Consider the following 27,045-nt stretch of genomic DNA (forward strand, 5'->3'; position numbering starts at 1 on the left):
TATCTAATTACGTAATAAAATGTTGTTAGTTTAAGTTTATCGATTTCGGTGATTTGGGAGATATTTTTGAAACGAATCGTAGTTTATTTTTTATTAAGCTTAAATTCTGCTGTCAACGATAGGTCCGTTGTGTAAATAAATGCGTAGAAACTTGTTTTTATAAGAATCAATATGACAAACACGGCGAATGTTGCTTTTGAAAACATATTTACTTTCGTTTAAATAATATTTTGAACGAAACAAACATTTTGTGGACCTGCGACTCAATAATACCAACTGGAATGGTATATTGTGCCGCCACAGTACTCCCCTTATAGCTGTGAAAATAAACAAAATTTACCTTTGCCTCGAACTCCGTGGCTTGCGTCATATCCCTCGGGAACCCGTCTAAAATGATCCCGGGCGTCGTGATATTCGACGCCATATGGGACTCCACGAACTTCATGACTATGTCCAGAGGTACCATTTCCCCGCCGCTGATGCTGTTCCTTATTTTGGACGTTTCGCTGTTGTGTCTAGGGTCGGGGGGTTCAGCGGCTGCCCTTAACAGCTTCCCCAGACTAATATGGGTCCAGCCTGTGTCCTTCGAGGCCTGGGAACACAGGGCCGCTTTGTTGCTCCCGGGGCCCCCGATGACCCACAGCACCGGCGGCCACCCCGTCTTCACGGGCGACTGGTAGTTGTTGGGGTTGCTGGCGTTCACGGAGATCACCTGCGTCCTGGGCCGCTCCGGCTCTGACTCGGGATCTACCACCATTCGCTCGGGCTGGTGGGTCTGGAGGGGGGCAGGTACGGGGGGCAAAGTTTGCTGTAAAAGTCGTTTTTAATTTTAAATACAAGTAAAGTTTTGTTTTGGAGGCGGCATTGACGGGGCAAGTGACCGCCGCCCCCGCTGCCCCCATATCGTCACTATCGATTGCATTTTACTTGCGATGAGCAATTTATGAAGTCTATTAGAATCGATCGGTGGAAGCGTTGAAGCTTGTTTGTATGAACTCACCATTGTTGGAAGTTCGTTGGTGACGTCCGATGGTACGTTGGCTATTTTGCCGTTGGTGAATACTGGAGGGTTGTCTTGCATGCCAAGGATTTTGAATACGGCCGTTCGGAAGTCTTTGTAGACGTCCGAAGGGTGACGTTCACCGTTTATCTGGAATTTAATTATTCAGGGATTAGGTTGTGGCGAAAAGAATCGATGATGGGGTGAATTATTTATTAATTACCGAAACGTTGGGGTTAGTTAAAGGTGGGTGACGTGTTTATGGGCGCGCGTCCGCTGGGTCAGTGGGAGGGCGGTTTGGGATAAAATCGAGAAAATTATTAAGATAATAAAACATTATAGGGGTAAATGCTGAAAAGTGTTTGCTGGTTTCTTCAAGGATGTGTTTCTGTTTGAGAAATCAACCAAAAATAGCTGCCTCAAATAGAAAATTGAGTAGATAAACAGATTATATACGCAATAAAACTGAATATTTCGATATCCGAATTTTATTTTTAGACTTTCTTTACTAGGTTGTTTCGACGGAACTTACTTCGTGCTTGAAAAAAGTTTTTTCGCAGCAATTTTTCAATTTTTCAGTTTTTCAATTTTTCGGTTTTAGTTTCTAGAATTTTTAATTTTTTATTTTTCAGTTTTCGATTTGCATTTTTTCGTTTCGGTTTTTTTTTACTTTATTTTTACAATCTTCCAGTTTTTCAATGTTTACGGTTTATAATTTTTTGTTTTTTCAATTTATCGTTTTGCAATTTTTTAAAGTTTTAATTTTTTTTTTTTTTTCAATTTTACAATATGCAATTCTTCGAGTTTTCCTTTTAAAATTTTTCAGTTTTTCGATTTTCTAACATTTGGATGTTTCACTTTTTGTTTTTCACTTTTTCATTGCTTTAATGTTTCGATTTGCAATTTTTCGTTTCAGTTTTTTACATTCTTAATTTTTTTAACTTTTCGATTTTTCAATATTCTTTTTCTTTTTTCAATGTGAAATTTTTCAGTTTTTGGGTATTTCAATTTTACAATTTTTCAACTTTTAGATTTTTTAATGTTTCCTTTCGATTTTTTATTTATTTTGTTTTAACAATTTTTCAATGTTTCGATTTTATAATTTTTTTCTTTTCAATTTTTGGATTTGCAATTTTCCAGTTTTTAATTTTTTTTCTTCAATTTTACGATGTGCAACTCTTCGAGTTTTAATATTCAAGTTTTCCAGTTTTTCGATTTTCCAAATTACGGGTGTTTCAATTTTTAGAAATTACAATTTTTCGATTTGCAATTTCATGAGTTTTCAGTTGTTAATTTTTCAATTTTTCATGTCTTTTTGCAATTTTTTGGTTATTAGTTTTTGGATTTTTCAACTTTTTTAGTTACTCCATTTTTTAATTTGTCGTTTCTTCAATTTTTGACTTACTCGTACAATGTTTCTGGTTTTCATTTTAAATAATTAATAATAATAAGGATTTTAAAAAATGGTCACTTTTCCAATTTTACGATTTTAAAATTTTTCCACTCTTCAGTTATTGGTATTCTAAAACTTTTTCATTTATTCGATTTTTCAATTTTTCGATTTTTAATTTTTCACTTTTTGATTTTCCAATTTTTCAATCCTTCAAATTTTCGAATTGCAATTTTTTTTTCTTCATTTTTTTTAACTTTCCGAGTTTTCAATGTTTCAGTTTTATAATTTTTTGTTTTTTAATTTCAATTTTCAATTTATCATTTCTTCAATATTTTTTAGTTTTTTAATTTTTCAAATTTTGGATGTCCCAGTACCTAGATTTTGCAATTTTTCATTTTTCAATTTTTCATTTTATCATTTCTTCAATTTTTCATGTCTTCAGTTTTTCGATTTGCGATTTTTCATTTCGATTTTTATTTCTTTTATTTTTTCAATTTTTAGAGTTTTCAATGTTCTGATTTTAGAATTTTTCCTTTTTCAATGTTTAATTTGTCACTTTTTGGCAATTTTTCGATTTCTAGATTTTTAAATTTTTCGTTTCTTCAAGTTTCGATTTGCGATTTTTCTAGTTTACATTTTAAATATGTAACAATAACTTTGCCTTTTTGAATTTTACGATTTTAGAATGTTTCCATTTTTCATTTAGTGGATTTTAAAACTTTTCATTTATTTGATTTTTCAGTTTTTCAATTTTCCAAATTTAGGATGTTTCAGATTTTAGATTCTGCAATTTATTTTGCAATTTTCCGATTTGCAATTTCACGATTTTTCAGTCTTCCATCCAATTTTTCGTTTTGGTTTTTTATTTATTTTCCTTATGTTTTCAATTTTTCGGGTGTTCATGTTCTGATTTTATAACTTTTTGGATTTTTCAATGTTTCGATTCACAGTTTTTCGGTTTTCAATTTTTCGCTTTTTCAACTTTTGGATTTTTCAATTTTTCGTTTCTTCACTTTTTCAACTTTTCTAGTTTTCATGTTTAATATATATATATTGTAAACACAATAATTTTAAAATTTTTTTAGTTTTTCAATTTTACGATTTTATAACTTTTCCAATTTCAGTTAAGAGGGTTTCAAAAGTTTTTCATTAATTCGATTTTTCAATTTTACGATTTTTATTTTTCAATTTTTGATTTTCCAATTTTGAATTTTCCACTTTTTCATTTTTTCAAATATTCGATGTGCAATTTTTCGTTTTGGTCTTTTATTTTCTTCATTTTTTACAATTTTTCGGTTTTTCAATGTTCCGATTTTATAATTTTTTGTTTTTTGAATTTCAATATTTTTAAAATTTTTCGTTTCTTCAATTTTTCAATTTATCTGTCCTTCAGTTTTTCATGTCTTCAGTTATCGATTTGCAATTTTTCTTTTCGATTTTTATTTTCTTTATTTTTTCGATTTTTCGACTTCCATATTTTTTAATTTTTCTTTTTTCAATTTTACATTTTTTAGTTTCCTATTTTTCGTTTCTTCAAGTTTTGATTTTTCTAAATTTCATTTTAAATATGTAATAGCAATAGCTTTTTTTTTAGTGGATTTTAAAACTTTTTCATTAATTTGGTTTTTAATTTTTCAATTCTTCATTTTTTCATTTCTTCAAATTTTCGATTTGGAAGTTTTCGTTTCGGTTATTTATTTTCTTTGTTTTTAGAATTTTTCGATTTTAATGTTTCAATGTTTAATTTATTTTCCGTTTTTCAATTTTCCTTTTCTGCAATTTTCCATTCCGGTTTTTTATTTTCTTTATTTTATCAATTTTTCAGGTTTTCAATGTTTTGGTTTTATGATTTTTTCAATTTTTCATTGTTTCGCTGTTTCAACTTTTGACTTTTTGAATTTTTCGTTTTTTTAATTTTAGGTTTTCAGTTTCTAAATTTTTCAATTCATCATTTTTAATTTTTCAGATTTACGATTTTATAACTTTTCCATATTCAGGTATCGGGATTTCAGAAGTTTTTCATTAATTCGATTTTTCAAACTTTCGATTTCTAATTTTTCAATTTTTGATTTTCCACTTTTTCGTTTCTTCAAATATTCGATTTGCAATTTTTCGTTTTGGTTTTTTATTTTCTAAATTTTTTACAATTTTTCGAGTTTTCAATGTTCCGATTTTATAACTTTTTGTGTTTTCAATTTCAATATTTTAAAAATTTTTCGTTGCTTCAATTTTTCGAAATGCAATTTTTTAGTTTTAAGTATTAATTTTCCAAGTTTTGGATGTCTTAATTTCTAGGTTTTACCATTTTTCCTTCAGTTTTTCGATTTGCAATTTTTTTCGATTTTTATTTTCTTTATTTTTTCGATTTTTCGCGTTTTCGGTGTTCTCATTTTATAATTTTACTTTTTTTTAATTTTAGATTTTGATTTGCAATTTTTCTAGATTTCATTTTAAATGTGTAATAAAAATAACTTTTTGAATTTTTCTCTTTTTCAGTTTTACTATTTTAGAATTTTTCCATTTTTCAGTTAGTGGATTTTAAAACTTTTTCATTTATTTGGGTTTCAATTTTTCAATTATTCGTTTCGGTTATTTATTTTCTTTGTTTTTAGAATTTTTCGATTTTAATGTTTAAATGTTTTATTTGTTTTCCTTTTTGATTTTTTTTTTACATTTCCTTTTCTTCGATTTACAATTTTTCAATATTTGCTACTCTTGGAGTTTTCATTTTTTATAATTTGACTTAGAAGAAAAAAAATCTTTTTAATTTACATACTCTTCACAACAAAAGACTGAAACATATTTAAAATGGTAAATTTTATCTCCAACACTTCTCTACAAATTTACGTGCATATAAGAAAAAAAAAGACAAAATTCAAAACCCCGCCCACCCGCCCTCTTCTCAATTGTGATGAATTTTCTTATTCGTCGTGAACCGAAGGGCGGATCTTAATTGCAAAATGCTTATTTCCCTACAAGAAACTGCCATGTGGAACATCTTTTTAAGTATGATGTTGTTAAAAGAAAAGTATATATGTTAAGAAATTGTTGCAGTACTTGCTATAACAATTATTTCTTATTTCAGGAGAAAAAATGAGAAACGGGTGGGTAGGCGTGGCTAAGTATAACTTTCGGTTTTCAATTTTTCGATTTTCTTGGATTTTTTAATTTCTCGTTTTTTCAATTTAAATTTTCAGTTTTTTGAATTTTTTCATTTTTCAATTACTGAGTTTTAAAACTTTTTTATTTATTCGATTTTTCAATTTTTCATTTTAATTTTGACGATTTTATAATTTTTCGATTTTGTAATTTTTTGGTTTTCCAATTTTTCGATTTCGCAGTTTTTCTTTTTTTTATAGATTTGTTAATATTTCTAGTCCGTGGTAGATTAATAATGTACGTACTATTTTACTATTACTACAAATTCAATGTAATATTTTTAATGTACATATATTTTGCTTTGGTAGTATTGAAATTACATAGCCAATGAGGCATAATTTCAGCGAAGCGGGATTTTTGAAATCCATTGCCTACTACACCCTTACCATCATTTATAAAAACCCTGTATTATAATTAATTAAAAAATATTATTACTATTATTATTGTCACTATTATTTTAACACCATTTGCATGATATCTATAATACTTCTTTTTAGAACTATCAGAGATATACATTATGATAAATTATAAACGTGTGTCACTTGTCTTTTACTAACACGCTCTGTTAGAACAAGACAGAAAAGACACGTTTACAGATAAGCATTTACCACTTCCGGTATTCTGTAATTTTCATTCATTTTCGGTGGAAAAACTCACTTATGAAATTTTATTTGAAATGGTTCGGTGAAAATAACAATTCTCCTTCTCGGACTAGTTCGATATTTTCAGAGGATATTTTACGTAAGCTCGCAACCGAATTTGTCTGTTTTTTTTTGACAATTTGCGTTCAATCAGGCAGATTCATAATTCCAAATACATTTTTTAATTTAAATCCAAATTTGTTAATCGTTATTGATGTGACCGAAGTTGAATCAAATTTTCGCGCTGAAATTAATTAACAGTGGCGCGAAATCACGTTTGAATGATTTGAATTTGAGAAAAAAGTTCAATCAAAAAATCGTTAAACATAGGCAACCATGTGTACGTTAGCGCTTTCGGGTAGTAGGTAGTAGTCTGCTTGAGATTTTAGTTAGAGGGCGGTTGAGTAGACAAAACAAATTTACCGATCAGGTTAGGATTTTAATCGTTAACTGGTTCTAATACAATTTAACAGACATTAGATTTGTTTAGACAAACACTTGCTAGGAGATTTCATGAAATTCACTGAGTCAGGACTCGTTTGATTTTGTTTGTCAAATTACGAATAACGTTTCTGGATGCCAATACTGAAGTGTTACGTACATTAGAACATTTCCTAAATTTTTCACACAAGATTGCTAATAGTTCATTCACGGCAGTTAAATTAACAAAATTCATAGTATCATGAACTGGCGGGGGGCTAAAATAATTTCTACCCTTAGGCAGTTATAATCGTTATCGAAAAAATTAAAAATCGAAAAGTCGAAAAATAGAAATATTGAAAAATCCCAAAACTGAAACAAATATCCAAAATTGAGAAATTAAAAAATTAGGGAAACCGAAAAATCCAAAAATCGAAGAATTGAAGAACTGAAAAATCGAAACTGCGAATTCGAGAAACGGGAAAATAAAAAAATATATATTAATTGAAAAATCGGAAAACTGAAAATTTAGCAACGTCAAAATTTGAAAAATTGGAAAATAGAAATATCGAAAAACTGGAAAATCAAAAAATCCAGAAATCGAAAAATCTAAAATTTAAAACATTGAACAATTGAAATATCGCAAAATTGAAAGATGGAGAAATCCAAACATCAAAGAATCAAAAAAGAAAAATTCGAAATCTAAAACATAAAAATCGAAAAACTGAAAAATCGACAAATCGAAACTCCAGAATTTTAAAAAATTGAAAAATCGAAACATCGAAAAATTGGAAAAACGAAAAACCGAGAAATCCAAAAATCGAAACATCGAGAAATAGAAAAAAAAATGAGAAATTGAACAATCAAAACATCCAAACATCTGAATTCGATAAATCGAGAAATAAAAAAAAATTGAGAAATCGAAGTATAAAACTGCCGAAAATTTGAAAAATCTAAAGTTTAACGAAAAATTGAAAATCCAAAAAGTAAAAAAGGGGGGGAAATCCAAAAACTGCAAACTGAAAAATTTCAAAATTGGAAAATCGACGAATTGGAATCGATTGGCCTGAAAATTTGAAAAATTGAATAAACGAAAAATTGGAAAATCGAAAGAAACAGCAAAAATTAAGGAAATGAAAAAACAAAAAGTTGTGATATAAAATCGAGAAAATGAAAAATAAAAAATCAGGAAAATGCAAAATAAAAATCGGGGAGTTGAAAAATTTAGGGGACAAAAATTGAAAAAGGGAAAAACTAAAAATCGAGAATGTGAAAAATGGAAAAATGAGAAATTGTAATATTGAAAAATTGGAAAATTTGGAAGTCGACAAACTGTAAAATTGAAACTCAAAAATAAAAAAACGAAAAAGTATAAGTATAATAAAAACTTGAAAAATGTAAAAAGTGAAAATCAAACTTGAAAATTTGAAGAAAAATTGAAAAAAACCTTAAAATTTGAAAAATTAAATAAACGAAAAATTGAATAATCGAAAGAAACAACAAAAAGTAAAGGACATGGAAAAACGAAAAATTGTGATATAAAATCGAAAAAGTGAAAATTAAAAAATCGGGAAAATAAAAAATAAGAATTGAAACAAAAATTTGGAAAAGGAAAAAATTAAAAATTGAGAAACTGAAAAATCGAAAAATGAAAAACTGTAATATTGAAAAATTGCCAAATTGATAAAATGATGCAAACCGAAAAACGAAAAATTACAAAATGGAAACTTGAAAAATCTTAAGAATCGAAAAAGTGAAAAATAAAAAAAAATATGTAATATGAAATAGAAATATTGAAAATGGAAGAAATTTGAAAATCAGAAGACTGGAAATCGAAAAACTGCAAAGTTGTAATCGAAAAAAAAACACAGAAAATAAAGGAAATGAAAAAACGGACAATTGTGACATAAATCGAGAAAATAAAAATTAAAAATTCGCCACATTGAAAAATAAAATTCGGTAACATGAAAAATTGTGGAAACGAAAAATTGAGAAACTGAAAATTCGAAAAATTGAAGAAACCGAAAACTGAAAAATCGAAAGAAACAACAAGAAATAAAGGAATTGAAAAATGAAAATTTGTGACATAAAACCGAGAAAATGAAAATTACAAAAGTCAGGAAAAAGGAAAAATAAAAATCGAAAACTTGAAAAACTGAGGAAAGGAAAAATTGAAAATGACAAAAAATAAAAACTGAGAATGAGAAAAATCGAAAAATAAGAAACTGTAATATCAAAAATTGCAAAATTAACAATTGCAACTCGAAAAATTGAAAAATATAGAAGTCAAGAAACTGTCAAATTGAAAAATCAAAAATAAAAACGAAAAAGTATATAATGAAAACTTGAAAAATGTCAAAAGTGAAAATCAAACATGAAAATTTGAAGAAACGAAAATTTGAAAAATCGAAAGATTAAAAATTGAAAAACTTAAAATTCGAAAAATTGAAAAATAAAAAAAAGAAATATGTATTGTAAAATCTAAATATTGAAAATTAAAGAAATTGAAAAATTCGAAGACTGGAAATCCAAAAACTGCAAGGTTGTAATCGAAAAAAAACACACAAAATAAAGGAAATGAAAAAACGGACAATTGTGATATAAATCGAGAAAATAAAAAATAAAAAAATCAGGAAAATGAAAAATAAAAATTGAGAACTTGAAAAACTGAGGAAACGAAAAATTGAAAATGACAAAAATTAAAAATTGAGAATGTGAAAAATCGAAAAATGAGAAACTGTAATATCGAAAAATTGCAAAATTAAAAAATTGCAACTCGAAAAATTGAAAAATGTAGAAGTCAAGAAACTGTAAAATCGAAAAATAAAAAAAAAAAACGAAAAAGTATATAATGAAAACTTGAAAAATGTCAAAAGTGAAAATCAAACATGAAAATTTGAAGAAACGAAAATTTGAAAAATAGAATGATTAAAAATTGAAAAACTTAAAATTCGAAAAAGTGAAAAATAAAAAAAAGGAAATATGTATTGTAAAATCTAAATATTGAAAATTAAAGAAATTGAAAAATTGGAAGACTGGAAATCCAAAAACTGCAAAGTTGTAATCGAAAAAAAAACACAGAAAATAAAGAAAATGAAAAAACGGACAATTGTGATATAAATCGAGAAAATAAAAATTAAAAATTCGCCGCATTGAAAAACAAAATACGGGAACATGAAAAATTGCGGAAACGAAAAATTGAGAAACTGAAAATTTGAAAAATTGAAGAAACCGAAAACTGAAAAATCGAAAGAAACAACAAGAAATAAAGGAATTGAAAAATGAAAATTTGTGACATAAAACCGAGAAAATGAAAATTAAAATAGTCAGGAAAAAGGAAAAATAAAAATCGAGAACTTGAAAAACTGAGGAAACGAAAAATTGAAAATGACAAAAAATAAAAACTGAGAATGAGAAAAATCGAAAAATAAGAAACTGTAATATCAAAAAATTGCAAAATTAACAATTGCAACTCGAAAAATTGAAAAATGTAGAAGTCAAGAAACTGTAAAATTGAAAAATCAAAAATAAAAAAACGAAAAAGTATATAATGAAAACTTGAAAAATGTCAAAAGTGAAAATCAAACATGAAAATTTGAAGAAACGAAAATTTGAAAAATCGAAAGAATAAAAACTGAAAAACGTAAAATTCGAAAAAGTGAAAAAAAAAGAGATATGTATTGTAAAATCTAAATATTGAAAATTAAAGAAATTGAAAAATTGGAAAACTGGAAATCCGAAAACTGCAAAGTTGTAATCGAAAAAAACCACAGAAAATAAAGGAAATGAAAAAACGGACAATTGTGATATAAATCGAGAAAATAAAAATTAAAAATTCGCCACATTGAAAAACAAAATTCGGGAACATGAAAAATTGTGGAAACGAAAAATTGAGAAACTGAAAATTCGAAAAATGGAAGAAACGAAAAATGAAAAATCGAAAGAAACAACAAGATATAAAGGAATTGAAAAAATGAAAATTTGTGACATAAAACCGAGAAAATGAAAATTAAAAAATCAGGAAAAAAGAAAAATAAAAATCGAGAACTTGAAAAACAGAGGAAACGAAAAATTGAAAATGACAAAAAACAAAAACTGAGAATGAGAAAAATCGAAAAATAAGAAACTGTAATATCAAAAAATTGCAAAATTAACAATTGCAACTCGAAAAATTGAAAAATGTAGAAGTCAAGAAACTGTAAAATTGAAAAATCAAAAATAGAAAAACGAAAAAGTATATAAGGAAAACTTGAAAAATGTCAAAAGTGAAAATCAAACATGAAAATTTGAAGAAACGAAAATTTGAAAAATCGAAAGATTAAAAATTGAAAAACGTAAAATTCGAAAAAGTGAAAAAAAAGAAGGAAATATGTATTGTAAAATCTAAATATTGAAAATTAAAGAAATTGAAAAATTGGAAAACTGGAAATCCGAAAACTGCAAAGTTGTAATCGAAAAAAACCACAGAAAATAAAGGAAATGAAAAAACGGACAATTGTGATATAAATCGAGAAAATAAAAATTAAAAATTCGCCACATTGAAAAACAAAATTCGGGAACATGAAAAATTGTGGAAACGAAAAATTGAGAAACTAAAAATTCGAAAAATTGAAGAAACGAAAAACTGAAAAATTGAAAGAAACAGCAAGAAATAAAGCAATTGAAAAATGAAAATTTGTGACATAAAACCGAGAAAATGAAAATTAAAAAAATCAGGAAAATGAAAAATAAAAATCGAGAACTTGAAAAACTGAGGAAACGAAAAATTGAAAATGACAAAAATTAAAAACTGAGAATGTGAAAAATTGAAAAATGAGAAACTGTAATGTCGAAAAATTGCAAAATTAAAAAATTGCAACTCGAAAAATTGAAAAATGTAGAAGTCCAGAGACTGTAAAATTGAAAAATCAAAAATAAAAAACGAAAAAGTATATAATGAAAACTTGAAAAATGTCAAAAGTGAAAATCAAACATGAAAATTTGAAGAAACGAAAATTTGAAAAATCGAAAGATTAAAAATTGAAAAACGTAAAATTCGAAAAAGTGAAAAAAAAGAAGGAAATATGTATTGTAAAATCTAAATATTGAAAATTAAAGAAATTGAAAAATTGGAAAACTGGAAATCCGAAAACTGCAAAGTTGTAATCGAAAAAAACCACAGAAAATAAAGGAAATGAAAAAACGGACAATTGTGATATAAATCGAGAAAATAAAAATTAAAAATTCGCCACACTGAAAAACAAAATTCGGGAACATGAAAAATTGTGGAAACGAAAAATTGAGAAACTAAAAATTCGAAAAATTGAAGAAACGAAAAACTGAAAAATCGAAAGAAACAACAAGAAATAAAGCAATTGAAAAATGAAAATTTGTGACATAAAACCGAGAAAATTAAAATTAAAAAAATCAGGAAAATGAAAAATAAAAATCGAGAACTTGAAAAACTGAGGAAACGAAAAATTGAAAATGACAAAAATTAAAAACTGAGAATGTGAAAAATTGAAAAATGAGAAACTGTAATGTCGAAAAATTGCAAAATTAAAAAATTGCAACTCGAAAAATTGAAAAATGTAGAAGTCCAGAGACTGTAAAATTGAAAAATCAAAAATAAAAAACGAAAAAGTATATAATGAAAACTTGAAAAATGTCAAAAGTGAAAATCAAACATGAAAATTTGAAGAAACGAAAATTTGAAAAATCGAAAGATTAAAAATTGAAAAACGTAAAATTCGAAAAAGTGAAAAAAAAGAAGGAAATATGTATTGTAAAATCTAAATATTGAAAATTAAAGAAATTGAAAAATTGGAAAACTGGAAATCCGAAAACTGCAAAGTTGTAATCGAAAAAAACCACAGAAAATAAAGGAAATGAAAAAACGGACAATTGTGATATAAATCGAGAAAATAAAAATTAAAAATTCGCCACATTGAAAAACAAAATTCGGGAACATGAAAAATTGTGGAAACGAAAAATTGAGAAACTAAAAATTCGAAAAATTGAAGAAACGAAAAACTGAAAAATCGAAAGAAACAACAAGAAATAAAGCAATTGAAAAATGAAAATTTGTGACATAAAACCGAGAAAATTAAAATTAAAAAAATCAGGAAAATGAAAAATAAAAATCGAGAACTTGAAAAACTGAGGAAACGAAAAATTGAAAATGACAAAAATTAAAAACTGAGAATGTGAAAAATTGAAAAATGAGAAACTGTAATGTCGAAAAATTGCAAAATTAAAAAATTGCAACTCGAAAAATTGAAAAATGTAGAAGTCCAGAGACTGTAAAATTGAAAAATCAAAAATAAAAAACGAAAAAGTATATAATGAAAACTTGAAAAATGTGAAAAGTGAAAATCAAACATGAAAATTTGAAGAAACGAAATTTTCAAAAATCGAAAGATTAAAAATTGAAAAACTTAAAATTCGAAAAAGTGAAAAATAAAAAAAAAGAAATATGTATTGTAAAATCTAAATATTGAAAATTATCAGAAATTGAAAAATTGGAAGGCTGGAAATCCAAAAACTGCAAAGTTGTAATCGAAAAAAAAACACACAAAATAAAGGCAATGAAAAAACGGACAATTGTGATATAAATCTAGAAAATAAAAATTAAAAATTCGCCATATTGAAAAATAAAAATCGGAAACATGAAAAATTGCGGAAACGAAAAATTGAGAAACTGAAAATTTGAAAAATTGAAGAAACCGAAAACTGAAAAATCGAAAGAAACAACAAGAAATAAAGGAATTGAAAAATGAAAATTTGTGACATAAAACCGAGAAAATGAAAATTAAAAAAATCAGGAAAAAGGAAACATAAAAATCGAGAACTTGAAAAACTGAGGAAACGAAACCTTGAAAATGACAAAAATTAAAAACTGAGAATGCGAAAAATTGAAAAATGAGAAACTGTAATATCGAAAAATTGCAAAATTAAAAAATTGCAGCTCGAAAAATTGAAAAATGTAGAAGTCAAGAAACTGTAAAATTGAAAAATCAAAAATAAAAAAACGAAAAAGTATATAATGAAAACTTGAAAAATGTCAAAAGTGAAAATCAAACATGAAAATTTGAAGAAACGAAAATTTGAAAAATCGGAAGATTAAAAATTGAAAAACTTAAAATTCGAAAAAGTGAAAAATAAAAAAAAGAAATATGTATTGTAAAATGTAAATATTGAAAATTAAAGAAATTGAAAAATTTTAAGACTGGAAATCCAAAAACTGCAAAGTTGTAATCGAAAAAAAAAACACAGAAAAATTGAGAAACTGAAAATTTGAAAAATTGAAGAAATCGAAAACTGAAAAATCGAAAGAAACAACAAAAAATAAAGGAATTGAAAAATGAAAATTTGTGACATAAAACCGAAAAATTGAAAATTCAAAAAATCAGGAAAAAGGAAAAATAAAAATCGAAAACTTGAAAAACTGAGGAAACGAAAAATTGAAAATGACAAAATTGATCGAAAAAAGTCCTCTAGTAGGCCTTGAAATGTATTTTTAAAATAATAATGTTGGCATTGCAACTATTTGCCACTTTTTGCAATTATTTGACCGCAAAGTCACTGAATTAGTAGTAAGTAATTCTAGAACTCTGATTAGCCGTAACTGTCAAACTTCACAAGAAGAGTGTTGATGTTGCCAACATCATCCTAACTGGGATCTTTTAAATTTTTGTGTAGTTTTCTTTGATTATTTGTTAATAATAATAATATTTTAACAATACATTATTCGTATAAATATAAAAAAAAAGTGTAGAGTTAATTTTTCCTTGGAAACACTTTAACTGCATATTATAATTTACCAAACAGAGTTACCAACCGAAACTACGATATTGTAGCCAAATTTAAATCCCTTTCTTTTCGACACAATATCATAAAATAGTGTATACAGTTCTGTTTTTGTTTTAATCGCATTTACTTCTGTACAAAAGTACATGAACAATGTTATCAATTGTGTAATAATATGTAATCATCAGTTTCATTGCTGGTTTCTTTGCGCCTTTATTCGTCGTTACATTTATTGTACCAAAACTGTAATTTGTGTGATTGCCTATTATTATTACTTGGTATTTACTACTTCTTTATATTTTCCGAGAGTAAGCTAAGGAAGTATTGTAATAGGGTCCATCCCACGAATGGCTACTTTTTGTTCTGAGTTTATGGTTTCTTGGAAAAATGCGTTTGTGTCATTGCAAAATCTAGTCTTTAACAATCAATCAATTTCAAATCAGATTCTAAATCCACGTAGACATCGTAAAATAACCGGAGCATTTTTATGTCACGCCGCCATAGTCCGATTTCATAAATAAATGATTAGGACTTCTAAGTAATTTACAAATATCGCTGTCCTGATTTTTACGGCTTCACAGATCATAAACCAAAGTAATAGCTCCAACAAATCAAGCAAATACACAAAAACGATCGGGAATGCATTCCCCATAATTATTTTCGACTAGTAAATCACGATATCCGTCACCTTTCCGGCAAGATAAAATCCATGTCAGTGTTAATGACACACATTTCCAGTACATTATTGACAAATCTTTCCACCGTCATATTTTATTCACTGTATTAATATATTCAGTCGCTTCTTTACCTTCTTTTATCATATCGATCGGCGGCCGAGTCCAAGATACATATTAAGTGTTAAATCTTTGATTTGTTTTGATGTAGTTTTAGTGGAAAGATGACTTCTTGTATTATTTATCACAGGCCACAATTATGCACACGATGTCACCGAAAATGGCGCAGCACAAGAACAATTTTTATATTATTATAATTGTAACAACGCTGTTTAATTATTTAAAATAATCAATACGAGTTATTATACGGAAAACAAGCAAAGGTGGGTAAATATATGACATTTTTTATCATCAAAGATCGATACTTTTTGTCGGTAAAGCGTTGTCATTACTTAGAGGTCAAACAAACGACATTATAATTGATTGTGGAGTTCAGTGTGGCGTGTTCAGAATTTTGTTTATTTGTCCATGGACACACTTATTAACCAGTTTTGTTTAATACTTGTTTAAGATCATTTTTAAACGATAACTTATGCGTTCATTGAGACCAGCAGTCCCCGGATGGAAAAATCGTGACACGATTGCGTGCCCGGAGCGAACCGGAGCTTCGAATTACCGGAAGTCCTAAACAACGAGTCTAAACGCCGGCGGATTTTCCTTATTACGTGCCGCTTTCCATAAAGCCAGCGAGCTTTCGCTTAAGTGTGTGCTTGCGATTTATTCTTTTTTTAAATGGAAAATTAGGCGACTTACCGATATCAGCATGTTGCTCTGGTCGAAGTAGTCGGCCACGGGCATGACGTTTTTGTAAAAATTGTTCAGTTCCATTCTGGCCAGTGATAAGACAACTTGACCTAATTTGGCACCATAGTCGATTTGTCGCTCTAGGACTTTTTGTCGCCACGAGATCATGATGGCTCCGCTCAGCATTTGAATCTGAAAAAGTGGAGTTTGTGCAGCTGTGGGAATTAATGTTGCTATAAATATTAGAATAGTGGTGCACTTAGAGTTGCATGTAATTGAATGGTGGATAATGCTATAATATCCCCTTGATCGCTTCATTATTTATGGAAGTGCAGGTGGAGTGGAATGCACGTGTTTGAGTTATTAAGTTATTATTGAGCTCGTCGATAAAGAAGCTACACGCTGAAAGTTTCTTTGTAACGTAATTAAAAAGAGGCCAAGTTGGTTTATACATAAAGAGTTGGCTATTTTCCGAAAATAAGGACTCAAATAATATTCGAAACAACTTTGTTTCTTAATTTGATTCAATATTAAAACATACAATATTCCCGAAGTAATAAAATTTTCATTTTGAAAATAAATGTAGATTTTGAGACACGTGTTTCGTTAGGTAGGCAACCAATAATTCAGCTTTTTGTATACTTTGTAAATACAAGATTTAAACTTCTGGGTTTTGTTTCATTATGTGAATATTAAATCAACTATCAACTGATGATAAAACCTATTTGGATATTTAGGGCTTGAAAATGGATCTTGTGCAAGACATAATTATCTGTTTCGTTTAATATTTTAAGGCTCTTAGATTTTCCCTAACAATTTTAAGGCTTCGTATATAGAAGATGTCGATTTTTTTAGAAAGGAAATGTGTTTTTGCAATAATTTCCTTAAAGATCAAAATACTTTATAAATTTTAGATTTTTACTTTTATTTTTTCAAAAAATATAGTGGTTCTTTGTGGGGGTCAATTTAATTTTCCTCCATATTGTAACACATTTCTATATTTTATTAAAAGCAAGGCCCGATGATTTGACACATATGTGAATTTGAGTTTAAAATAATTCAATAAGATTTGTTTTGCTTTTGAATTAATCATTGTAGCGATGCAAATGTTAATTTAAAACACTTGTTAGAAATTCATTTATTCAGGCTTAAATACGAAGAACTTTGTATGAATTTTTAAATGTTTTTAGTGACAATTTTGTGATAAAAATTAAAATAATGGAAAATTTGAAAAATCGAGAACTCGAAAAACCAAGATGTCAAGAGATCGAAACATCAAAAAATCGAAAAAATGAAACATGGGATAATTGAAAATCGAAACATCGAAAAACTGGAAAATCGAAAAATCAAGAAACCGAAATAGGTCAAAATCGAAAAGTTCAAAATAAAAAAAAATGATAAATCGAGAAATTGAATATTCAAAACATCCAAATCTCTATAACTCGAGAAATCAAAAAATTTAAAAATTTGAAAAAATGAAACATTGAGAAATCGATGTCATGAAATCGAAAAATTGAGAAACCGAAATAGTCTAAAATCGAAAAAACGAAAAGTTAAAAGTTTAAAAATTGGAAAATTGAAAAATCTAAAAGCGAAAAAATAAAAAAAACGGAAAAATGGAACAACTGAGAAACCGAAATAGGCTAAAATAAAAAATCGAAAAGTTATAAATTGAAAAACTCATAAATCGAGAAACTGAACGATTAAAATATCGAAACATCCAAATCTCCATGGATCGGGAAATCAAAACATTGAAAAATCGAAAAATTTTAAAAACGAAAAATCAAAAAATCGAAAAATAATCTAAAATTTTCAACTGAAGAATGGAAAAACTGAAATGTCGAAAAACTGAGAATCTAAGAAATTGAAAATCTGAGAAATAGAAAAATCAAAACAATGAAGTCAAAAACTCGAAAAAATGAAGTCGAAAACTCGAAACCTTAAAAAATGGAAAAATTGAAAATTCAAAAACTTGAAAAATCGAAAAACTGAGGAATTGAAGAACTGGAAAATCGAAACAGTCGAAAGTCAAGAAATGGGAATTTCTTAATTGAAAAATCGAAAAATTGAGAATTTAGAAAAGTCAAAAATTGAAATATCGAAATTTTTAAGAATCGTAAAATTGTAGAGAGAAATTGAATAACAAATAATTGAAAAATCCCTAAACTGAAATTCCTAAAAATTGAAAAATGAAAGAAAAACTGAAGAATGGAAAAACTAAAACATCTCAAAATTGAAATTAAAAATTGAAAAGTTGAGAAATCGAAGAGTCAAAAATGTGAAGTCGAAAAATCAAAATCTTAAAAAACTGAAAAATCAAAAACGTAAAAAATTTAAAATTTAAAAATAATTGAAGAAATGCAAAATCGAAAAACTGAGAGTTTATCAAAGTCAAATTTGCGAAATTACAAAGACCAAATATTTTAAAATTGTAAAATTGAAGAGGAGAAAATTAGAAAAACGTAAAATTGAAAAATTGAGAAATTGAAAAATGAAAGAAAAACTGAAAAATCCCAAAAAATTGAACTGAAAAAGAATTGAAGAACTGGAAAATTGGACCAGTCGAAAGTCAAAAAATGGAAAAATCTAAACATCGATTAATTGAAAAATCGAAAAATTGAGAATTTAGAAAAGTCAAAAATTGAAAAATCGAAATATTTAAAAATCCTAAAATTGAAGAGAAAAATTGAATAACAAATAATCTGGAAAATCCCAAAACTGAAATTTCGAAAAATTGAAAAATGAAAAAAACTGAAGAATGGAAAAACTGAAAAATTTCAAATCTGAATTATCCAAAAACTGAGAATTAAAAAAATTGAGGATTGAAAAACCTGAAAAATCGGAAAATTGAAAAATTGAAGAACTGGAAAATCGAAACAGTCGAAAGTCAAGAAATGGGAATTTCTTAATTGAAAAAACGAAAAATTGAGAATTTAGAAAAGTCCAAAATTGAAAAATCGAAATTTTTAAGAATCGTAAAATTGTAGAGAAAAGTTAAATAACAAATAATTGAAAGATCCCTAAACTGAAATTTCTAAAAATTGAAAAATGAAAGAAAAACTGATGAATGGAAAAACTGAAACATCTCAAAATTGAAATTAAAAATTGAGAAGTTGAGAAATCAAAGAGTCAAAAATGTGAAGTCGAAAAATCAAAATCTTAAAAAACTGAAAAATGAAAAACGTAAAAAATTTAAAATTTAAAAATAATTGAAGTAATGCAAAATCGAAAAACTGAGAGTTTATCAAAGTCAAATTTGCGAAATTACAAAGACCAAATATTTAAAAATCGTAAAATTGAAGAGGAGAAAAATTAGAAAAACGTAAAATTGAAACATCGGAAAATTGGGAAATCGAAAAATTGAAAACCGTAAAATTGAAAAATTGAGAAATTGAAAAATGTATGAAAAAGTGAAAAATCCCAAAAAATTGAACTGAAAAAGAATTGAAGAACTGGAAAATTGGACCAGTCGAAAGTCAAAAAATGGAAAAATCAAAACATCGGTTAATTGAAAAATCGAAAAATTGAGAATTTAGAAAAGTCAAAAATTGAAAAATCGAAATATTTAAAAATCGTAAAATTGAAGAGAAAAATTGAATAACAAATAATCTGGAAAATCCCGAAACTGAAATTTCGAAAAATTGAAAAATGAAAAAAACTGAAGAATGGAAAAACTGAAAAATTTCAAATCTGAAACATCCAAAAACCGAGAAATTAAAAGATTGAAAATTGAAAACAGTCGAAAGTCAGGAAATGGGAATTTCTTAATTGAAAAATCGAAAAATTGAGAATTTAGAAAATTCAAAATTTGAAAAATCGAAATTTTTAAAAATCGTAAAATTGTAGAGAAAAATTGAATAACAAATAATTGAGAAATCCCTAAACTGAAATTTCTAAAAATTGAAAAATGAAAGAAAAACTGAAGAATGGAAAAACTGAAACATCTCAAAACTGAAATTAAAAATTGAGAAATTGAGAAATCAAAGAGTCAAAAAAGTGAAGTCGAAAAATCAAAACTTTAAAAAACTAAGAAATCAAAAACGTAAAAAATTTAAAATTCGAAGAATTGAAGAAATGAAAAATCGAAAAACTGAGTTTATAAAAGTCAATTTTGAAAAATTGCAAAGACCAAATATTTAAAAATCGTAAAACTGAAGAAGAGAAAAATTAGAAAAACGTAAAATTGAAACATCGGAAAATTGAAAATCGTAAAATTGAAAAATGGAAGAAAAACTGAAAAATTCCCACAACCGAAATATCCAAAAACTGAGAGATTAAAAAATTCAAAAGAAATCGAAAAATCAAAAGTGAAGTCGAAAAATTAAAAAATTGAAGAACTGGAAAATCAAAACATCGATGAATTGAAAATTCGAAAATTTGAGAATTTAGAAAAGTCAAAAATTGAAAAAAAGAAATATTTAAAAATCGTAAAATTGTAGAGAAAAATTGAATAATAAATAATCTGAAAAATTCCAAAAGTGAAATTTCGAAAAATTGAAAAATGAAAGAAAAACTGAAGAATGGAAAAACTGAAAAATTTCAAAATTGAAATATCTATAAATTGAGAAATTGAGAAATAAAAGAGTCAAAAAGTGAAGTCGAAATATCACAACCTTAAAAAACTGAAAAATTGAAAACCTGAAAAATTTAAAATTTGAAAAATTGAAGAACTGGAAAATCGAAAAACTGAGTTTATAAAAGTCAAATTTGAAAAATTGCAGAGACCAAATATTTAAAAATCATAAAAATGAAGAGGAAAAAAATTAGAAAAACGTAAAATTGAAATATCGGAAAATTGAAAATCGTAAAATTGAAAAATGGAAGAAAAACTGAAAAATCCCAACAACCGAAATATCCAAAAACTGAGAAATTGAAAAATTCGAAACATTGAGAAATCTAAAAATCAAAAGAGAAGTCGAAAAATTGAAGAATTGAAGAACTGGAAAATCAAAACATGGATTAATTGAAAAATCGAAAAATTGAGAATTTAGAAAAGTCAAAAATTGAAAAATCGAAATATTTAAAACTCGTAAAATTGTAGAGAAAAATTAAATAATAAATAATCTGAAAAATCCCTAAACTGAAATTTCGAAAAATTGAAAAATGAAAGAAAAACTGAAGAATGGAAAAACTGAAAAATCTCAAAACTGAAATATCCATAAATTTAGAAATTGAGAAATCAAAGATTCAAAAAGTTAAGTCGAAATATCACAACCTTAAAAACCTGAAAAATCAAAAATCTAAAAAATTTAAAATTTGACGAATTGAAGAAATGGAAAATCGAAAAACTGAGTTTATAAAAGTCAAATTTGAAAAACTGGAAAGACCAAATATTTAAAAATCGTAAAACTGAAGAGGAGAAAAATTGGAAAAACGTAAAATTGAAACATCGGAAAATTGGGAAAAAAATCCTAAAACTGAAATTTCTAAAAATTGAAAAATGGAAGAAAAACTGAAAAATTGAAAAATCGAAAAATCAAAAACGTGAAGTCGAAAAATTGAACTGAAAAAGAATTGAAGAACTGGAAAATAGAAACAATCGAAAGTTAAGAAATGGGAAAATCAAAACATCGATTAACTGAAAAATCGAAAAATTGAGAATTTAGAAAACTCGAAAATTGAAAAATCGAAATATTTAAAAATTGTAAAATTGAATAACAAATAACACTAGTTTACAAATTTAAACTTTTTTTCTTATCCAAAAATAAAAAAAATATTTTCTACTTCTAAATTACTTACTGATAACAAATCCAAAAACGGATAATCCCTATCACGTCAGGTTTTTTCATAAATCCAAAATAATGAACTTTGCTTTTACCTTCTTGTTAGTGTTAAACTGATTCATGTTAATGCACCATGTCGTATAAAAAATGTCTTCGAGATCGTGCAAACTAAGTGGAAATCAGTTTTCTTACGTTTGTGGTAAAATTATAGTACCTAAAGCTGGAAGACCTGTTCAAATATGCTTAAAAAGAAGGTATCAAGGTTTTTGGAACGAAAATGTGTTCCTGTCGGTCTATTGTAAGAGAAACTGACAGTACTGCCAATAAAAGAAAGTGTTAATTATTTTTAATTTTGAGCCATAATGTTTATAATATATACTGGGTGTTGCTTTTATTTGATACAACCCCTGTAACTTCTTTATTCTTAAAGATAAACCTATACTTCTTTGAGCAAATTTGTATCATTTAAAAAGATCTTTGTGAGGCCAACCTCACATTTTTATTATCACTTCCCGTAGAAAAATCAAAAGCAACCAATTATTCTAAAATCAATACTTGAAAAATTGACTCATGTTATTTATTTACGTAAATGATCTTTTAAAATGATACAAATTTGCTCAAAGAACTATATGTTCATATATATTTAAAAATAAAAAAATTGCAAGAGTTCTATAAAAGAAAAGAAATACGGGGAATGTTTATATAAATATCTCAAAAACCTGACGTGATCAATTTTTTCTGCTTTCAGATTTGAATTTCCCGAACCCAAATCCTTTAGGTTCAACTATTTTTGTCTTTGGATATAAAACCTTGTAAACTAGTGTAATCTGAAAAATTCCAAAACTGAAATTTCGAAAAATTGAAAAAACCTACAATCCGGAAAACTCAGGTACAGCTATCAAAGAATTTATATAAAATGGTTGGTGTCCCATTTCGAAATTTTTGAAATTAAATTTACCCCTAGGAAAAAAACACAGATCGCGAAAATCCCTTTTAGGAGTGTAGACAACCATTGATGTTTTTAAAAAATATAGTGGTTGGTAGTGGGAATCTTTAGGTGTAATTTTAGAATGATTTAGTGAGAGACTGATTCAAGCTTGACATTTTAATTGTAATATGTCCAAAGGGCTGGATGGTTTTTCCTAAGTTATTATTTAGATTAATAACTTCTCATTCGAGATTTTTAAAGTAGTAATATTCAAGAATTGCTTTTTAATATTTTGTTACAATTTTCTATAAAGTTTTCTTTTGCAATACTTTGTTGCAAATACGTTTTATTCAAAGTATTGGGACGACGTATCTTCCATCTATGAAAGCTTAATTATTACCCCTGAGTAATGGCTAAAACATGGAAATTACAACAAAAGGTTTAACTGCATACAGCACTCTTATCAGGCTATCGCATTAAATAAAGTTCTTTAAGTTTCTCGCACAAATTATACACAAAGCGTTGCGACAGGCATATTTTAACGTAAAATTTGCATTTTGAAATGGGGCATTAAAAAGCTTTCAGGGAAAGCTTTCAAACTGCTTTAAACAACACTGACGAAATAACGAGTGTTTAGGATGTATGTAGGCACAATCACACTAAAATATGAAGCAACAAGCTATCCAAAAAGGGTAACAAATAACTTATTCATTACAATAATGTAGTTAAAAGACAAAATGGAACTTTTTCCATGACCGTCAAATTAATGTCTGATAACGCAACAATGTTTACACAGCTCGCCACAATCGATAAGTGTTTTCAACGACGATGTGTACGTTTGAAGCGATTAAGGGTGCCGATTATTCTGGGGCACCCCAGGGACGGCTCGTGAGGCTAACAATCTGTATAAAATAAAATTCTTTAAACTTAAATATCTAATTAACAAAAAACGTATTAAAAAATCAATAACAAAAATAAAATAAAATAACTTTTATAGATTTCCTATAATAATTAAGTTTGTAACCTATTTGGAAATAAACCATTTATTTTTTTATTTACAATTTTTCGTTTCTTCAGTTTCCCGATTTGCAACTTATCGATATTACAATTTTTCATTTTTCAGGTTTTCAGTTTCTCAATTTTTAATTTTTCTAAATTTCAGTTTTTCGCTTCCTCAATATTTCAAGTTCTCGAATGTTATTTACATTCTCCCGATTTTTTAATTTTCATTTTCTCGATTTTATATGAAAAGCTTTGGTTGTTTTGTTGTTTCTTTCAATTTTATATTTTTTCGGTTATTCAATTTTTCTCAAAATTTTCAATATTTGATTTTTTCATTCCTCAATTTTCCAATTTTTGGATTTCATAAAATAAGATACTCCTGTACTTGTGTGTATGAAGTCGTGTCAAGTTTTCACCCTAGACATCCAGATTTTTGGAAAAAAAAAGTCAAAATTGTATAACGTATTATAAAAAATTCGCAAAATCAAATCTTATAACTTTTCGAAAAATCTTGATTTCCTTCGATCAGTTTCACAATTTTTAATTTTTCCAAATTTCAATTTTTCGTTTCCTCAATATTTCAATCTCTCGTTGTTTTTTATATTCTCCCGATTTTTTTATTTTCACTTTCTCATTTTAGATCAAAATTTTTTGTTTGTTTTGTTGTTTCTTTCGATTTTATAATTTTTGGGTTATTCAATTTTTCAAAATTTTCAATATTTGATTTTTTAATTCCCCAATTTTCCAATTTTTAAATTTTTCAGTTTTGCAATTTTTGGATTTCAAGTTATCCCATTTTCTAATTTCTTTAATTTTCAATATTTCGATTTTATATTATTCATATTTCGTGTTTTTTCGATTTTGCACTTTTTCGATTTTTCGTTTCCTCAAATTTTCATGTTCTTGATTTCCAGTTTTTAGATTTTTCAAAGTTTCCTTTTTCGTTTTTTCGCTTTGGTTTTTCAATTTTAGAATTTTGCATTTTTTCCATTTTTTTGATTCGAAAGTTGAAAAATCTAAAAATTGGAAAATCAAGCGATTCAAAATCGATAATCTGAAACGAAAAATTGCATATTGAAGTACGAAAATTGAAACATTGAAAAACTAAAAATCGAGAAACTTAAAAATGGGAAAAAATTAATGAAACACAAAAAATGGAAAGAAGAAAAAGCGAATGGAATCGGAAAATTGGAAAACCCAAAAATTGTAAAATCAAAAAATTATGGAATCGTCAAAATGTAACATTGGAAGACTGAAAAATTAAATTCGAGAAATTGAAAAATCTAATGACTAAAAAAAGTTTTAAAACCAAATAATTGAAAATTGGAAAAATTCGAAGACCGTAAAACTGAAAAAGTGAAAAATTTTGAAAATTATAAGGATTATTACATATATAAGATGAGGACTAGAAACATTGCAAATCGAAAAATATTGAAGAAACGAAAAATTAAAGAATTATGAACATGAAAAATCAAAAATTGAAAAAGAAAAATTAAAAAATCTAAAAGTTTAAAAATCCAAACCTTTAAAAACTTCACATTGAAAAAAAGAAAATTGATAAAATCCAAAAAAGAAAATAAAAAAAGTGAAAAAATTTATATTGAAGAACAAAAAAATTATAAAATCGGAACATTCATAAAATCGAAAATTTGTAAAAATAAAGAAAATAAAAAACCGAAACGAAAAGTTGCAAATCGAAAATTTAAAGAAATGAAAAATCAAAGAATCGTCAAAACTGGGAAGTCGAAAAACTCAACATTGAAAGATTGAAAAACTGAAAAATTAAAAATAGAGAAATTGAAAAATCCAATAAATGAAAAAGTTTTAAAACCGAATAATTGAAGAATAGAAAAATTCTAAAATCGTAAAATTGAAAAAGTAAAAAATTTTGAAATTTATAATGATTATTACATACATAAAATGAAAACTAGAAAAACTACAAATCAAGTCTTGAAGAAACGAAAAATTAGAGAATTATGAAACTGAAAAGTCTAAAATTCACAAAAAAAAAATTACGAAAGATTGCAATCGAAAAATTGTTAAACTTCAAAAATTGAAAAAATTAGAAAATTGCAAATCGAAAAATTGAAGAAACGAAAAAATGAAAAAATCTAAATTGAAGAACAAAAAAAATATAAAATTGGATATTTCTAGAAACGAAAAAAAAAACAGAAAAATTGCAAAATCCAAAAACCGAAAAATTGAAAAACTTAAACTTAAAAGTTTGTTATTTACGTCGTTGGTTTTTACTTTACAGAGGTTATGAGAAAATAAAATTGGCAACCAATTTTTATAATTTTTCAAAGAAATGGGTTTAGTTGGGCACTGCTTCAGGGGCAAGGAAAGTTCTGTCCAAATTAACTTCGGCCAATTTAGAAACTGCAATTTAAAAATTGAAATCAGACCGTTGAGATCACAATCCCAAAATTTTTTGTGGATTTTTAAGACATTTTTTGAACAAGTCAAACCTTCTGATTTTTGATCATTTTTCGACTATTTTCGAAAATTAGCCAAAGATTTTTTTTGAAAATAGAAAAACTATATATCGAAAAACTGAAGAAATGAAAAATTAAAACACTGACAATCTAAAAATCGAGACACTTAATTTTTTTTTTTAATTAATGAATCGAAAAATTAGAAAGAAGAACAAACGCGAAAGCGAAAAATCGGAAAACCAAAAAATTGCAAAATCGAAAAATTATAGAATTGTCAAAATTGTAAAACCGAAAAAACACAACATTGATGAATCGAAAAATCGAAAGATTAAATATCGGGAAATTGACAAATTAAAAATCGAAAAAATAATTATAATAATTACGTACATATTTAACAAGAAAACTAGAAAAATTCAAATCAGAAATTGAAGAAATGAAAAACTGGAAAATCGAGAAACGAAAAATTTAAAATTGAAAAAACAAAAATTAAAAAATCCAAAAGTGGAAAAAAATATGAAAAATTGAAAAATTGCGAATCGAAAAATTGGAATTCAAAAAACTGAAAAATTAAAAACTGAAAATTGAAAAACCAGAAAATTACAACTTCAAAAAAGGACAGAATCGTCAAAATTGTTATATCGAAAAACTGTAACATTGAAAAATTAAATTAGAAATTGAAAAAGCAAAAATCGAAATTTGAAAAATCGTATAAATGAAAAATAGAAAAATTCTAAAATCCTAAAATTGAAAAAATGTAAAATATTAAAATATATTATAATTATTATATATTTAACACGAAAAGTAGAAAAATGTAAATCAAAAATTGAAGAAACGTAAAATTGGAAATTTGAAACTGAAAAAACGGAAAATTAAAAAATCAAAAAGTTGAAAAATGGAAGAATTGAAAACCGAATAAGTGAAGACATGAAAAATCGAAAAATTGAAAAATTAAAAACTCCTGAAATTTAAAACTGAAAAATTGCAACTTCTGTAAATTTAAACATCCAAAAAATCGAAAACTGAAAAATTTACAAATTGCAAATCGAAAAATTGAAGAAACGAAAAACTGGAATTCAAA

General features: G+C 26.3%; 1 protein-coding gene across 1 annotated transcript in view; it reads right to left on the reverse strand.

Moving 5' to 3' along the window:
• The window catches only part of LOC135130560 (adenylate kinase isoenzyme 5), a 59,398-nt gene that overhangs the window by 21,467 nt on the left and 10,886 nt on the right, over window positions 1–27,045 (reverse strand). Inside the window, exons 5-7 of the mRNA XM_064057964.1 lie at window positions 15,889–16,071; window positions 1,001–1,150; window positions 341–808 (exon numbers count right to left, since the gene is read on the reverse strand). Coding sequence (XP_063914034.1) covers window positions 341–808; window positions 1,001–1,150; window positions 15,889–16,071 — 801 coding nt within the window. The remainder of the gene's footprint in view (window positions 1–340; window positions 809–1,000; window positions 1,151–15,888; window positions 16,072–27,045) is intronic.

The sequence above is a fragment of the Zophobas morio genome, unplaced genomic scaffold (genome assembly GCF_036711695.1).
Source record: "Zophobas morio isolate AGI-343-1 ecotype UQ-CSIRO unplaced genomic scaffold, CSIRO_AGI_Zmor_V1 ptg000017l, whole genome shotgun sequence".
Lineage (NCBI taxonomy): Eukaryota > Metazoa > Arthropoda > Insecta > Coleoptera > Tenebrionidae > Zophobas > Zophobas morio.